Below are 17,299 nucleotides of genomic sequence, written 5' to 3' on the forward strand. Positions count from 1 at the left end.
TTAAGGGTCCTCAGAAAAAGAGGGCTCTTCGATATCTTGGCACTAGAGAGCACTTCCTCTAATATCAGTGCATCACAATGCCAGCTCAAGAAAAAACAAAATGCCATTGTTTAGCATTGTTATTTGTTTATGCTGACAGAAACCCTTATTTTAAAAATGTGACATAGTGCAAAGGCAAATGATTTTCCTGTGTTGCTATCCAAGTCAGAAAATTTTCATTTCACGATTTTGTTGGTGGCAAGTAACATTTGATGTGACGATTGCAGTATTGGCTGACATAACTTCAGACTCAAGTTGACACATAAATTGCACTCATGCAATTGATCTAAACCTTTTTGTATTATGGAATCTTTCCTCATCCCCAAAAGAGCCAATCATAATGGTACTAATAATAATTGCTAATGTTTGGGATAACCAGAAAAGGTCAGGCTATCACAATAGCTGGGCCTTCGGTGACACAGTGGGTTAAACCACCGAGCTGCTGAATTTGCTGACCAAAAGGTCGGCGGTTCGAAACCAGGGAATGGGGTGAGCTCCTGCTGTTAGCCTCAGCTTCTGCCACGCAAGCAGTTCGAAAAGATGCAAATATGAGTAGACCAATAGGTATCGCTTCAGAGGAAAGGTAATGGCGCTCCATGCAGTCATGCCGGCCACATGATCTTGGAGGCATCTATGGACAACACCGGCTCTTTGGTTTAGAAATGGAGATGAGCACCAACCCGCAGAGTCTGACACAACTAGACTTAATATTTATCACAATAGACTGAACAGGGCTGTCCTAGCTCTCCAAGTCAAATGCTGCCATCTTGTGTCTAAAAGTATATTTGTTTTGCTATTAAAATGCCACGGCTTACTTTTCAAATTGGCACAGACATGGCCCCTTCCACACAGCTGAATAAAATACCACATTTTCTGCTTTGAACTGGAATGTATGGCAGTGTGAACTCAGATAACCCAGTTCAAAGCAGATATTGTGGGATTTTCTGCCTTGATATTTTGGGTCATATGGTTGTGTGGAAGGGCCCATGGAAAACATTTTGAAATACAGCCCGTCCTCCACATCTACTGCAGGGGTTAGGGTTGCAGGACTCCAGTGAAAGTGGGGAAAAAACACAAATGTTGTAACTATCACCCACCACCCACCCAGAAATAAAACCACTCAGATGCCATTGCCAGATTTCAAACACCTTTTCATCCCATCAACCTTCCCGCCCTAGTCCTCTACTTCCCAATCCACCTCCTCTCAATCTTCAGTCCTTCCAACAGAGTCATCCGGATTGTAAACCTCTTCCAGCCCATTAGAACACAGGAGGGGGCCTTGACAGTAGCCTCCCCTCTGCTCTGGAACTCTTTTCCCGGGATGGCTCCCTATTTGCTTTCTGAAAGGATTTATAATTGAAGGCTTTAAAATAAAAGGCTTTAGGTGGTGCTGCATTAGTTTTAATTGAACTTTTAAAGATATGTTTTATTATTTTTAGGTGTATATTTTAACTGTTCTAATATTATGCAGAGATCAATTCTATTTTAACATGGACTTCTGTACGTTTTGTGGTCTAGATCTCTGGTGGATTTCCTTAAGGCAGTACAAATTATTGGACAATTGGAAGAAACAGGTGCCATAAGCAAGAGACAGGAGTAGATGGGAATGGGCCAAAAATAACATAGGCACAGAAGATAACATGGGCATTATTGGGAAGACATTTTTCAGGAAGGTGCAAGGGAAGCAGCCTGGAAGCACCTGGCCTCTTCCATGCAAAGTTCCCAAGGTTCCTTATAATGCATTATCCAGATTTGTTCGTTTAGAGTATTTATTTTCCACCCTTCTGCCACAAAGGGTCTTCAAGCAACTTATAAATTCTTATAAATAATACCCAATACACTAGAAAAAGGAAATGCCAATGGAGGATACTGCCAGCACTTCTCTTCCTCTGAGGTTAGGGCAGGAGTTGGGTTGCAGAGGAGGCCTTTCATCTGCTTCTGGACCTAGACATGATAGTGCTGTCCCTGCTGCTTCTTGTCTCATTCCAAGGCCAGGGCAGAGGCAGCCAAGTTTAATGGAGGATCTTCCATCTGCTTCTGGGCCTAGGCATGATGGAGCTATGCTTGTACCTTCTTCTTTCTCTCTAAGGCCAGGGCAGTGGCAGTTGGGATGAATGGAGCAGCAGCTTCTGAGCCTAGCAGCTTCTGAGCCTAGACATGAGAGATATATCCCTGCTTCTTCTGGTCTCACTCTGAGAGCAGAGCAGGAGCATTTGAGTTGGAGGGAAGGGACCTTCCATCTACTTCTGGACCTAAGCATGATGGAGCTACGCCTACATCTTCTTCAATCCCTATGAGGCCAGTGGCAGTTGAAGGGAGGCTTTTCAGCAGCTTCTGATCATGATAGAACTTGTGCTTGCCTCTTCTGTCTCTCCGAGGCCAGGGCAGTAGTAGTTCTTCCTTTTTTATGAAGTTTAAAATAGTTGCTACCCTTATTACATTTTCTACTTTCTGGAAACTTGGGGAATGCATAACTATCATAAATCGTAGACAATGCCAGCACTATTGAAGTTTCAGAGGTACCATATTGGCAGCACTATTTTCCCTAGTATATGCATACTACACAAAACATAGCAAACCTAAGGGAGCAAATAACAACAGCTATAAAATAGAAAGAATCAGAAAAATTAAGGCACAAGCTTTCCATGATAGCAATTATAAATAAAACATAATTATTTACCCAACAGATTGATCTAACCAGAAAGTTTTTTATACAATAGAAAATTAAAATATTTAATTAGATGAAGATCAAAATATCAGCGTTCTTAGTGAAAAACACAAAACCCAATATGGCACTCATTTCAAACACTCCTTTTGAGAATGGTGAGGAAAACAATTGGCTTTCGTTGACACACAATTACAGTAGAGTCTCACTTATCCAAGCCTTGCTTATCCAAGTTTCTGGATTATCCAAGCCATTTTTGTAGTCAATGTTTTCAATATATCGTGATATTTTTGTGCTAAATTAGTAAATACAGTAATTACAACATAACATTACTGCGTATTGAACTGCTTTTTCTGTCAAATTTGTTGTAAAACATGATGTTTTGGTGCTTAATTTGTAAAATCATAACCTAATTTGATGTTTAATAGGGTTTTCCTTAATCTCTCCTTATTATCCAAGATATTCGCTTATCCAAGCTTCTGCCGGCCCGTTTAGCTTGGATAAGTGAGACTCTACTGTACATGTACATTACTCTACTGTAATGTCATCCCTCCCAAATCTCATAGGGAATTTAGTTCAGGGAATTTGGCTCCTCTGGAAAGGAGGTAGCATGCTCTTATATTCAGTATTTTTCATACTGACTGATATAATACAAAGGCTATGATACAGTATTTTCTTACATTGTGAAAGCAGCATTAAGACACGTACAAATCTTCAAATTATTTCTTACAATGAAATCACATATTCAAATTATCTTGACTCAGAAAATGTACAGATGCAAAACCTTTTGAGTGCAGCATCAGCAACTTTATTTACAAATACAAAATAAGTCAACATGAAGGGGGGAAATCTTCAGTCTTATTACCGCGTTTGAGGTGCAAGTAAGTTACATTTTCCAAACATAGAACCAAAAAAAAAATGCTTCACAAATAATTTCCCCCATTGGATTTAAAGTATTAAAGTACAATGAAATACTGAACCCCAAGCAAACAGAATGAAATTGACATTTTAGTTTTAAAGGGATAATGTTACTTAAACCTGGAAATAGAAATATAGACAGCAACCACCTCTGTGCCTTTTGATGCCATTTTCATAATATTCTGCTGAACTCTATAGCATATACATCAAAAATAGAAATTGCGGTTACAAATTCGTATTATCACAATGATGCTCATTTAACAGCATTAAAAATAGCATCTTAATATATAACTGGAAAATTAAAGCTTGTTTTTCATCAGCTCCAACATTCTGAGATTACCACTTAAATGTTTCCATTCCTGTTATGTAAAAGGATGAGGGTTGTTCATGGAACTTAGGCATTTTGTATCTTTAATCCTGAAGAGTTTCTTATGGTGATTACGTTCTCATAAATAGCACAAAATAAGTTTAATGAAGGATACATAGGATCTTCTACATATTCTAAACAGGAAAACATATTTAAAAACCACACACAGTATGTATTTATAGATCTACAGCAGCAGCTTCCTCCTCTATCTGTAGCAGTGGTTTCATGTTTGGGCTTGAATCACATAATGGTTGGGTGCTCGGCTGTTGAAATGGAAGAAGAAAAGAATTAGTTAAAGGATGCAGGGGGAAAACTCACTTTAGTAAACTTTAGAGGGGGTATATAGGTATGTTGGATTATTTATATAATTTTCTCCTAATTAAAAACAGTAAAATTGCACATTAGAAACCTCATAATATTATTTTATAATACTCATACTAGAATGGCTCCATACATTCATGAACAAGTGGGTTGGTTTAAAATTGCAATCATTCCAATTTCACAAAACTGTTGTAACAGCAGCTTAATTCTGGGTAGGCAGGAAACTAAGCAATGGACAAAGAAAAAGGCTTGGGCTGTAACACTGAGTGATGATCTAACCACATGAAATTAGCAGCTGCCTAAAACTACTACAAAGCATGGCTAAACTAGTGGAGGCTTTATTCCTAACATAAATAGTAGCTTTTATATATGATGGAACTGAGCTGGAGACCAAAAAGTCCCAGGTTCAAACCCCGGGAGCAGCGTGAGCAGCCACTGTTAGCTCCAGCTCCTGCCAACCTAGCATTTTGAAAACATGCCAATGTGAGTAGATCAATAGGTACCGCTCCGGCGGGAAGGTAACGGCATTCCATGCAGTCATGCCAGCCACATGACCTTGTCTACGGACAACGCCGGCTCTTCGGCTTAGAAATGGAGATGAGCACCAACCCGCAGAGTAAGACATGACTGGACTTAACGTCAGGGGAAAACCTTTACCTTTTTAATATATGATGGAACTCTCCCATCCCATTCCTTGATTTACACTAAGAATCTGTGAATTAACTACATTAAGATTATTGAAATCATACCTAGTTTGAATATTAGAAAACCAATACAAAACACCTAGCCCTTAAAAGATTGTAACAAGACTAATGAGAGGGAAGATAAAGGTGTGAGAATTTCTAAAGCAGCTGGTCCAAGTCCAAAGGCATTCTCAAACAAAATTTTGCCAAAAAAAGGTGCTCAGGTACATTACAAATGTCTCTCTTCCTTTCTCTCTCTTTTATACTGAAATGAAAGTAGTTACATGAAAAGTCCAGGCAAAGGTGGGCAGGCACGTCAGAGCTACCGGTCACTTTTTAAATCCATAAAGGCTTAAGATGAGTGATTTAAATCTTGTGTATGCAGACAATCTTAAGGAGCCCCCTTCAGAACTCAGCTTGTTTGCCTATTAGTGCAATACTGCAATACATAGCAGCACCTTTCCCCCATGGTAATGCTGTCAGGAGTGAATTTCCCTTCCAAGGGGTAGATTTCACTCACTCCCTGTTGTCTCACCCCTGTTCTTAACTATGAGTGGTATGTAAATTTGTAACGTATCAACTGCCTATAGTGGACCCTCTATATCAATGGAATCACCAGCCATGGATTTAATGGCCCTTTGAAGACAACCATAAGGTTGATGTGGCCCTCAATGAAAACTAGTTTGACATCTTGCTCGAAAACTACAGATGCCACCTAGTGGTTTTATAAAAGTGAATCTATGTTCCACACCAAGATTTCTGAGTGAAGACACCAGGTAGTGGTAAAAGAAAAAGTACAGCTATTAGTACAGTTCATCCAAATTTGAAAACGAGGAAGCAACCATTAAAAATTCCACAGGTAAATTAAACTTGTCCTCATAAAGCTGCTTTTCAGAAGGCTTTTCAGAAGGAAATAATTTTCAGTACTGTACCAGCTGACCGAACAAGTAACCTAAATGAAATCTTTATTAATGCTAAATTCTTAATTTTCAAGCCGTGGATAATTAATCATTGAATACAGAATCTGTGGATAAGGAGGGCTTACTATACAGGAAGTACAAACAAGCACCACTATTTCCTTCCCTTCTCTTTAATGTGAATGCATTGTTTTACTGAGATCATGCAAGCGGTGGACGGGAAAAACAGTTTACAAATACAGTAGAGTCTCACTTATCCAAGACTCACTTATCCAAGGTTCTGGATTATCCAAGGCATTTTTGTAGTCAATGTTTTCAATATATTGTGATATTTTGGTGCTAAATTCATAAATACAGTAATTACAACATAACATTACTGCGTGTTGAACTACTTTTTCTGTCAAATTTGTTGTATAACATGATGTTTTGGTGCTTAATTTGTAAAATCATAACCTAATTTGATGTTTAATAGGCTTTTCCTTAATCCCTCCTTATTATCCAAGATATTCGTTTATCCAAGGTTCTGCCGGCCCGTTTAGCTTGGATAAGTGAGACTCTACTGTATTAATATAAATACTAAACTTCAGCAGTCTCAAACTGAAAAGTCTTCTATATGCTAATATTACAGTTTATGGTCACCACCTGAAATTTGGACGAAAGTCTTGCAAATATAAATATAGCAAAACACAAAATAAGAACATCAGAAGAAATGAGTATCCAGCTGTCTGGATTTCCAACAGAGTAGAAAGTAAGTCAGCCCACTGATTCTGTATAGATTAAGTCCTTAAAACTATGAAAAGTAATTTTCAGTGTTGCTAAAGGCTTTCATGGCTGGAATCACTAGATTGCTGTGAATTTTCTGGGCTGTATGGCCATGTTCCAGAAGCATTCTCTCCTGACGTTTTGCCCATATCTATGGCAGTCATCCTCAGAGGTTGTGAGGTATATTGGAAACTAGGCAAGAGAGGCTGATAAATCTATGGAAGGTCCAGGGTGGGCGAAAGAACTCCTGTCTGTTGGAGACAAGTGTGAATGTTGCAATTAATCACCTTGATTAGCATTGAAAATCCTTGCAGCTTCAAGGCCTGGCTGATTCCTGCCTGGAGGAATCCCTTGTTGGAAGGTGTTAGCTGGCCTTGGTTGTTTCATGTCTGGAGTTCCCCTGTTTTCAGAGTGTTGCTCTTTATTTATTGTCCTGATTTTAGGGTTTTTCATACTGGTAGCTAGATTTTGTTCATTTTCAGGTTTCCTCCTTTCTGTTGAAATTGTCCACACCCTATATTTGGGCTATTAAAACAGAAACTCTCAGGCAACAAGAAACTACATTTATTCAGCACCTACCAATACCCATGGATAGCAATTGAGAGTCTATTGTATTTCATTTATATGCTGCATTTTGTCCCTAAGCGGGACTCAGAAATTTTAAAAGAAGCAGACTCCCACCAATTCCAGAGGAAAAAATCTTTCAGGAAGTTCAGAAATTGTCAGAATAAAAATAAAGCAATATATTTCAATTTTACATATGAGGAACTGGTCGTTTTAAAAACATCTGCCAGCAGGAAATGTATTTGCTGGGTCATTATCACCACTGAAGAAATGACATCTTGTAAAATAAACGTCTTACTTTTAAATCTGAGATAGCAGTCATTGCAAAAGAGCTCGCTGTTTCGGATACGGACTTCTGTTCCAGCCTGTGAGCCGCCAAGGTCACATTCGCATGCAACGCACTACACAGGAGGGAGAAATATAGTTAGCTATTATGGTAGTGATCAACAGAATTTGAAATTTGTACCACTGGTCCACTTGAACAAATATGCGCTTTTCCTGTAGAGATTATATTGCTATAAAGCAAATTGTCTAAAGAGCTGCAAAACCTAATCAGAGAAAATGAATGGTCCATGGATCAGCCTTGCTTTCTGAAACAAAATAGATTTTATATGGCACAAAAGTCAAAAGATTTGGCACAATGCAGTTTTGATGGGTCACATGCAGGTTGTGGGCACAACTGTGCTGCCTTTCCCTGCTGAGCTGTGTATGTGTGATTGAGCAATTACACCTGCATTTACAAGTAAACCCACACTAGGTTTTAAGCATTAGTTGCTGAAGCCACTTTGCAATGTCAAGGGTTTTTTCCTCCCCAAGTGAATAGAGATTTGTTCTGCACTTCACTTGAATTAGTTTCCTACTCTGTAAACTTTTTCAAAATAATTCTCGTCTCCTAGGGTCATCCCATTCAATTTTTTTTTAAGATGCACATTTTGCAGCCTTCAAAAGAGTGTTTAGGCTACAATTATACACATTTTTACTATAGTTGTACACATGTTTGCACTATTACAGAATATATAAAACCCATTTTCTTAAAATCATTTTAGTGAGATGCCTGCTGATTAAAGCATTTAATGCTACACAATTGTTACAAAAGTGTGTGAATGCTTCTTTAAAATTTGAGTTTTAGTCCAACAACATTATTATTATGCTAATTTATATCCCGCTTTTTCTCTCAAAGCGGCTCACAGCTAAAAGCATTTCAATACAACTTAAAATATACAAAAATTAAAACAGTATTAAACAACATTAATATTAAAACAATCTTGTATCAATAACAGCTTCCAAGTTGAAACGGATCTGAGTGACTTTATCTGCAAAATGACATGCAAATTCTTCACAGCAGGCTGCTAAATGGTCAGGGATTTCTCCTTGAGGACCAGTATGTAATAGCCCTCTGACCACTCGAAAATAGCTCAGCTGGGCAGTTCTTTGAAGATTCAATGGTGGCAGCAATGAATGATTTCTCTGCTGCTCCCATTGCCATGAAATAGGATTTCAAATATGCTCTAGCTCATGCTCAATCAGATTCACTTCAAGTTCTTCGCCAATGTTGTTTTAGCCTCCGTCTCACTTGCTTCATCACTGCCAACTCCTTGGAAAACCAAGGGGCTGTTTTGGCTCTGTTCCATGAGAGGGGTATTCAGGAGCGATTGTGTCCATCGCCCTGGCCATTTCCCCATTTCAGAGGTCAGCCAGAGCTTCGACAAAATTGCCTGCTGAAGTGACAGGAAAATCCCCAAGCGCCATCAGGAATCCATTTGGATTCATAAGCCTCCTGGGTGGACAATCTTAATCAGTCCCCCACCCCTGCAGAGGTTTGAAGTCCCAGCAAGTCTAAACCTGACCAGATAGTGATCTGTCCATGACAATGGAACTGTGACCAGTTCCTCCACACCACCATCACCATCATCCCATCCTGCACAGAAAACAAAGTCCAAAGTGTGTCCAGAAGCATGGGTAAGGCAAGACACCACTTGGAAGTCTCATGATTTTCATGGAGGCTATGAATTCCTGAGCCACTCCCAACAGGGCAGTCTCAGCATGGAAGTCTCCCAGCACTATTAGCCATTGAGATTTCAATGCCAACCCCAAGACCACCATGGCTAGCTCAGGAAGGGAGACTGTTGAGTAGCAGAGTGTGCGGTACACCAACAGAATTCCTATTCTGTCCTGGTCACCCACCTTTAGGTAACTACACTTGCACGCTGTTGACTGCAGGATGGGGAATGTGGTCAGGGGGTGGAATCACCTCCCCGCTCCCCGGCCTTGCTTGCTGCTGCACAGAGAATCCTGGCGGGCAGAGCTGAGATAGATGAACCCCCCAGCTTCATCCAGCCAGGTCTCTGTGGTACAAGCCAGGCCAGCATGCTCATCCAGGATCTGTTTTTCCATTTACTGACCTGACATTCAACAGCAGCATTTTCAACAAGGCTTTCAAAAGACCTTAAATATATATTAATACAAATTTCAATCTAATAGAACACATCAAAATAAAGTAGCATAATACTGAAGCCATAGAAATGTTTTTTAAAAAAAAATAAAGCTGCAGAAAATCCGCTTTATCTTGTAGGCTCAATTGAATAAAATATATTTGCTTGTCTAATTCTTGAAGGCCATAAATCAGCAAGCCTATCAAGTCTTGCCAGAGAGGGAGTTTCTGGATGTTATTACTGAAAAGCCCTTGCCCTTGTGCCAGCTATCTTTGGATTTCCTTTGGATTTGTAAGTCAGAAGTAGGAAAGTATTATTACTTCCTCTCTCTGCTAACTATCCTGATTATATGTGAATACAAAGAAGCATTGAAGAAGCATTCAAACTAGTTTGGCTCTTCATTTGGCAAATGCTAATTCTGCTCTGTGCAAAATTACATGAGAACACCGATGTGTGTGTGAAATATTAAAGATCAATCTACCAAGAGCTAACAATTTCAACATCTCACTAAAGCAATCAGTGGACAAAACTACTGCATTTGTTTACATATATAACTCATAGCTAAGTAGCAAAGTCCATAACTAGGTGTCATTCAAGTTGCCATGCAAATTGCAGTGCAAAGCTCCTGCTTCTCCAGGGCGTTTTGCCCACCTCTCACCTTAAAACAATGCAAATGATAGCAAAGACCAAGAGATTCGATGATCATGGCGGCTCCTTTGCCGAGAACGTTTCTACAGTATGAACACGTTCGCTTTCCACTGACCGACCTAAATATAGAACAAGAAAGTGGCTGAGAAGCAGATTTTGAGAAAACAAAAAGATAACTGAAAAGAAAGCACTGTGATGGAGTAAGCAAAGAACCCATGTCCATGGTTGCTAGAAGAAATCAGAGTGTTACTGTCCTACAATGGAAATTAACATCTAGAAAGGAGGGAAACGAAACCATTTTAGAGATTCAACAGAATATTTAAAGTTACCTCTTCAGCAATATCATCCTATTATAAATTGTTTAATGGTCAAAAACATTACTAAATTTAGAAAATGGTAACATATGGTTTAAGCACATATCTCATTCTTTATCTGTGGTAAATGCTTATTAATGCGTATTACAAAGATGCATATTACAAAGATCCTATCCAAACCCCAACAGCTGCATCTTTTTAGGCACCATGACATTTGGCAGATATGTAAAACTTTGAAGTCATGCCATATGAAACTTCTATGGATAATACTCTTGCCAAGCCCAGACATCATGTTGCTGATTGCCAATAATTTGGAAACTGGGAGTGCCCTGCAAGTCTCATATTCTTCTTTCATGCAAATCCAAAATCTTTTTTTGTTAACAAGTGACAAGATATACACCATGTTGCCTGACCTAGTGTCATAATGGTGTTCTCTTAAATTAGACAGACTGAAACCAGAATTATGAAGCAGTAAGAGAAATATGTCTTTGTTCATTTACATATGTTAAGACTGTTCTTAGAAAATATTACAGTAGAGTCTCACTTATCCATGCTAAACGGGCTGACAGAAGCTTGGATAAGCGAATATCTTGGATAATAAGGAGGGATTAAGGAAAAGCCTATTAAACCTCAAATTAGGTTATGATTTTACAAATGAAGCACCAAAACTTCGTGTTATACAACAAATTTGACAGAAAATGTAGTTCAATACGCAGTAATGTTATGTTGTAATTACTGTATTTACGAATTTAGCACCAAAATATCACGATATATTGAAAACACTGACTACAAAAATGGCTTGGATTATCCAGAAGCTTGGATAAGTGAGGCTTGGATAAGTGAGACTCTACTGTACTTACATAAAAGGATACATATTGATCAGTGTTCAACAACTGGAATAAGGAAGGCTCAAAAAGATATGCTTTGCTTTTACTTGCTATTTGCATTTATGTCTAGCATTAAATACTGCTTAAGACTGATGTTTTCCCTTCCATTTGTAGAAGCAGAATGAATAAAGTAGCACAAATGCATAATGTCATAAGTCAGTTGTATGCTCCCCACCCCATGTTAAAGTATAACTCAGAATCTGAACTCAACCAATAACCTACTTAATAATACGCCTTTATTAATTTTAACTGATATTTACTGGGATAAATCTTATGCTATGTTAAAATATAAAAGAGCTACAACAAACAAACAAATACTACACTAATGAAATGTTTTTAAAACCATAAATACTAGATGTGTATCTGAAAACCTCTAAATAAGGCTGGAGATATTAAGGGTGGGGTTTTGGAGGGATGTTTAGTTTTTAAGTGAAAATTTATTTGTATTTTATTTGTAACTTAATTGTATTTTAACTTGTATTCATGACACAAATATTTAACAGATTTTTGTATTTGCCTTGTTTTTAAAATTTATTGGGTGGTGTGTCGTGTTATTGTTAGCTGCCCTGAGTCCCTATGGGGAAAAAGATGGGATCGAAATTATGTAAATGAATTAAATAAAATAAATATTTTTGACCAGCTATTCTGTATATTAAGCAAATAAAATAATGGATTTACCACTGGCAAAGCACTAGAACAGTTTGAATGTTTTTAAATTGCTTTAAGGCGTTCATGTTGCACATGCCCATCTGCCTGGGGGAAGTAGAGGGCACCAACCAGAGGGTGAAAGAAGCTGGAAAAACAAAATAGGGCATATGGGAGGTGTGTGAGGAGGGGTCTCTTTCTCATCTAAACTGCTTCAAGCTGCCTGTCATTACAACGCTTCCTCTCCTACCTTGTTATGAAAGATGGTTCTTTTAGATTTCTGGATTAGTGATGTTCAACCTCTGTTAGAAAGCCTTTCTAACTCTCTACATCAGGCATCTTAAACCTGTAGCCCTCCAGGTGTTTTGGATTTCTGCTCCCAGAATTCCTGATCAATGATCAACCTGGCTAGGGTTTAGGGGAGTTGGACGCCCAAACACCTGGAAGGCCACAGGTTGTACAGGCCTGCTATAGATTGTACCATCCTTAGATAGCCCCAATAAAGATCTGCTATTCTGTCCAGGGCCTTCTGAATAATAGATCATTTCAACTTTCTGTCAATGGAAGAGCAATCACTGAATTTTACTTATCACCCTTGACTATTAGCCATTCTCACTGGACTTGATGAAAGCTTTTATCTGACAAAATATCTGAAAAGAAACAGATACCATAGATGGGAAACACACACTCTGTGCTATTATGACAAATCCATACTGGTTTTCTAAAGTTTGAACAAATAGCTGTATTTCTTTTCTGTGTGGAAAATATAACATCCTACTTGTGTTTCTCTGTATCATAACTTAAAGTGACAAGACAAAACAAACAATTATGCTACCCGCGGTTTTCAGCAGACACGTATCATACCTGTTGCGTTGTTGTGTTCCAGACTGAGAACCTGAAGTCGATGACTGAGCATGGGGAACAGGAGATGGTGCAGAAGGGGTAATATGAGGCAAGGATGAGCTTTTCATAGAACTGGTGGCAGGAGATGGCAGACTGGAAGCGGGGGTGCGCATGTAGGCACGATTTGAAGTGGACACCACAGGAGGCACATTGCGACCAAAATCTTGACTAGATGATAAAGATGTTGAAGAGGCAGACTGGCCCATCCAAGAATGAGGTCTCCATGAGGTTGTTTTTGTAGAATCAAGATTATCTAAACTCTCACCTCTGGAACAAAAATGTGATAGCAAAGGACATCTTAGCAAAAGACACCATAGAAAAAAGAAAAGCCAAATAAACAATGAACAGTAGCAAAAACTGTTTCATAAATTTAGTCTTTTATATTGTTAAAATGAAAAAGTACAGAAAAGTGTACATCATCCATTTTTTAATGTCTTGTACAATTTATACCATACATTAAAAGAGCTGCTTGGCTTCAGTTTTTTGAAAATGAACCACACACAAAATTACATGTGGAATTACATCCTGAAACCCAAAACGTTCCAAAATCCTAAGTTGTCCACGTAGGTGGCTGAGATAGTGACATATTTGCATAAAACTTTGTTTTATGTGCATAATCATTAATTATATTGCATAAAATTATCTTCATGTTATGTGTACATAAGAAGTATATAAATCATAAATTGATTTTGTATTTAGACTTGTGTTCCATCCCCAAGAAGCAAGTACAGGTATTCAAAAATCTGAAATCCAAAAGACTTCTGATCCCAAACATTTTGGATGAGGGATAGTCAACATGCATTTTTCTGGTAGAAGGGATTTTCAAAAACAGCTCATATGTATTGTTGAAGGCTTTCACAGCCGGAATCACTGGAGTGTGCTGAAAATGATGCTACAACACAGCCATACAACTCGGAAACCACACAACACTCAACAGCTCATATGATTTAATGTCTGCTGTTCAAAGAAAAAAAGGTCATCCCCTTGGACTTGCCCAAACATTTTGAAAGCTCTTAAATAAATCTAATTCTGAAAAAGTAAATGCATTGAGGCTATTTTTTTTGTTTTCACCAAATAATAATGTAATCTTCCCATACCTGTTTTGTAACTGGTAATTGTAAGTCACAATAAGAATGCTTAGAGACATCCTATAGAAATATCATTTCAATGACCTTATTACAACTTTCTCTACTGATGGCATACAAACTGTTATACTGGGATCCAGTATAGTGGGGTGATTAATACTGACACTAGAACCAGGAAGATTTCATTTATGTACAAGACAGGTATCTTTAACCCTTTCTCAGAGGCATTTTGCTGGCACTGTGAGTAAGCATGAAGCTGATTGAATGGAATTTCTTATCTATTTGACAATGCCATGTTCTTTGCAAGACACATCAACAATTATAAAACGGAACAGTTCATGGAAGAAACCAGTCTCCACAATCAGTAAATGACAAGAGCAGCCTTTCCATTTCACGCTAGCACAACATGAGTTGCCTTCCACATATATAAGAATCATGCTGTTATTTGTTCCACATGCCCACAGTGACTGGATCTGTTTCACAAATCAACTTTGTGAAACACTCCAACATAGCAATTCAGGAGCATGCACTAGCACTTTGGTGTTGCTCTTTTAATCCCAGCCAAGGTGTGCATGCATGCCCACCTCATTAATGGAAATGGTAAACCCAACCTTTTCTCAACAACTTATTTGGACTCATCTCAAATAGGCAGAAGAACCAGAAACACATTCATTCATAACTTAACTTGGTGAAATTTTTAAAAATTCAAACATGAGGATCTGTTTATTGCCATTTCCAGTAATATCTCACAATATTTGGATTTTTTAAAATAAAAATTATAAAATACTATCAGCATATTAACCCCTAAAATTAATACTGTATGTCCAGAATGGCCTGAATGTCATAAAGCTCAAGAGACAACATAAAGTGGATTTGCTCTGAAGTATTCATTACCTCCTCATTTTACCACCAGATAGACTAACAGGTTCTTTGTGCATGCTGGAACTGCGCTGCCTAATCCAGCTGTTGTCTGTGTGCAGGGGTGTCCTCTTTCTCATTTCCTGAAGAATCTGCTGTCTTTCCTGCTCTGCTGGTGACAGACCATGTTCTTTCTGAGACCTTTTGTGGGAGTCACCAGTATTCCAGGATTGCTCAGAAAATTTGCTCTTTACACCTAATTTGAACAATAACAAAAAATCTTAGGTGCAGAAATCACACATTTACTGAAGATGTGAAAGGCAAACTGAACATCTCTTTTACCATTCATATTTCTTTATATGCACCACAGTACTGGTCATGATTAATAGAAATAAGGTGAAGCATTGTGTCTGCATTTAGAAATGTATGTGGATGATATTATTGGAAGCAATTAGCTATGGCCCATTCAGTAACTTCATCTCTCAGGAAAATGACTTGATCTGGTGGTTAATAATGCAACATATAGCCCTGCCCACTCACACAGATCACAGCTTTCCTCTGTGTATACCTGCAGAGTAGGATAATAGTAGGGTGATAAGTCTGCAATATTCCAAACTTTCTGAATGGCTAGTGGCAAAGTAATCCAGTATCCCCAATTATATGTGATACAGAATGACAGTCTTCACTAAACTCTTTGTTCTATTCTAATATTACATTTACATACTGGAGCACTCACCATTTCTATTGATATGATGATCATCTAGATCTGTGGTTGATCGGGATTTATTTCTAGAAATAATTGAAAATTTCCACATATTTAAAAGAACTTGTAAAATATTGAGTCAGTAATACATACACAGAGATGGACAGCCTACATGTACATCAGCACAATAAAACTTCTACACATATTTGGGCAAAATAGAATCTGGAACTCAACATCGATTGGCAACTTGTGGGTTCTTTGTTGTGTGGCTTTGTTTCTGCCTTATGGTGATCCCAAGACACAGGTTTTCTTGACAAAATTTGTTCAGAATGGGGTTGCCACTATCTTCTGAGACTGGGAGAGTGTGGCTTGACTAAGCTGACCCAGTGGGTTTCCATCAGGTTTTTGAGCCCTGGCTTCCAAAGTTGTGGTCCATTGTTCAAAATACATTGGATCTCTTTGGGTATAAATTAACATTTATATGAAAACAGAGGTATCTCAGAAAAGACAGAATGCCTTCCTCTCAATCTTCTTTGACAACTAAGGTACAGTATACATATACCTTTTGATTAAGGGTTCACTTATGTTGTTGGGACATAATATTGTTTCATTTCACAATCAGAAATTAGGGTTAAGCTTAGCAAAGTTAACAAGAATCCCAGAGGATGGTCTGATGGAACCCGATCAGAAGGATTCTTGAAAAACTTTGTTTTGGAATAGCCTTAGAAAATGAGAGCTAGCTGGTTTGCCAGTCTTCACTAGATGGATATGATGAACAGGAAGGTAATTGGACATTCTTTCACTACAGAATAATTACATATGAATTGTTAATGATAAATGTAATAAAAATGTGGAAGAGGAAGACTTAAAATGAGTTCTTCCAAGAAGTATATATTAATAGAGCTATGTGAACAAAGAAATTCAAAGCATTTTGGCAATGTTAATATCTCTGCTTGTTTACATGCCAACTTTTGCTTTTCATCACTTAGGTTTCACAACCACATGGGTGAACAAGCTATTTTAAAAAATGTTGTAATTAGAGTCAGTCTGCCACATTTCCTGGGATCAGGAACATAGAACCCCAATTAAAGTGAAAAACTGTGAATAAAAAAATTGCTCTAAGTAAGTCTTCCCATATAACCTTATAGTCAATTCACACTGGAAGCTGACCATAGAATCACACTGGAGGACCCAGAGAAGCCTAGAGAAGTTTTTTCTAGGAATCTCCGTGTCTTCCAGCATGATACATGTGGTCAACTTCCATAAAGTTACACCGGAGAACCTCAGGATTCCTAGAGAGAACATTTTATTCAAATACATGAACTGTAAAAGTCAAACCAGCAAATGAGGCTTCTGATTCTACAGCAATGATAATAGCAATATAGTACTGACTGAAGAAAACATAATAATGCTAGTGATTAACTTTCTTACTATGCTGTCTTAAGTCTCAAAATGTACTCTTCTGTTTAAACATCTAATAATAAACTTCCAGGATATGCAGTATTCACTTATTCATTCTTTAAAAAAAAATAACTCTGAACCTCATTGAAAGCTTATTCTATAGAGATATGGTTAAAATAGCTGAGAA

At 38.0% G+C, this 17,299-nt stretch overlaps 1 protein-coding gene across 8 annotated transcripts in view; it reads right to left on the minus strand.

The window, feature by feature from the left end:
• Window positions 1-3,489: 3,489 nt before the first annotated feature.
• The window catches only part of lmo7 (LIM domain 7), a 198,804-nt gene continuing 184,994 nt past the window's right edge, over window positions 3,490-17,299 (minus strand). For all 8 annotated transcript variants that reach the window (XM_008106882.2, XM_062975564.1, XM_062975563.1 and 5 more), the window contains 6 exons: window positions 15,745-15,797; window positions 15,045-15,264; window positions 13,027-13,332; window positions 10,327-10,435; window positions 7,535-7,637; window positions 3,490-4,252 (listed from right to left, as the gene is read on the minus strand). In XM_008106882.2, coding sequence (XP_008105089.2) covers window positions 4,230-4,252; window positions 7,535-7,637; window positions 10,327-10,435; window positions 13,027-13,332; window positions 15,045-15,264; window positions 15,745-15,797 — 814 coding nt within the window. In that variant the 3' untranslated portion in view covers window positions 3,490-4,229. The remainder of the gene's footprint in view (window positions 4,253-7,534; window positions 7,638-10,326; window positions 10,436-13,026; window positions 13,333-15,044; window positions 15,265-15,744; window positions 15,798-17,299) is intronic.

This window comes from Anolis carolinensis, chromosome 3, assembly GCF_035594765.1.
Source record: "Anolis carolinensis isolate JA03-04 chromosome 3, rAnoCar3.1.pri, whole genome shotgun sequence".
NCBI classification, from domain to species: Eukaryota; Metazoa; Chordata; class Lepidosauria; order Squamata; family Dactyloidae; genus Anolis; species Anolis carolinensis.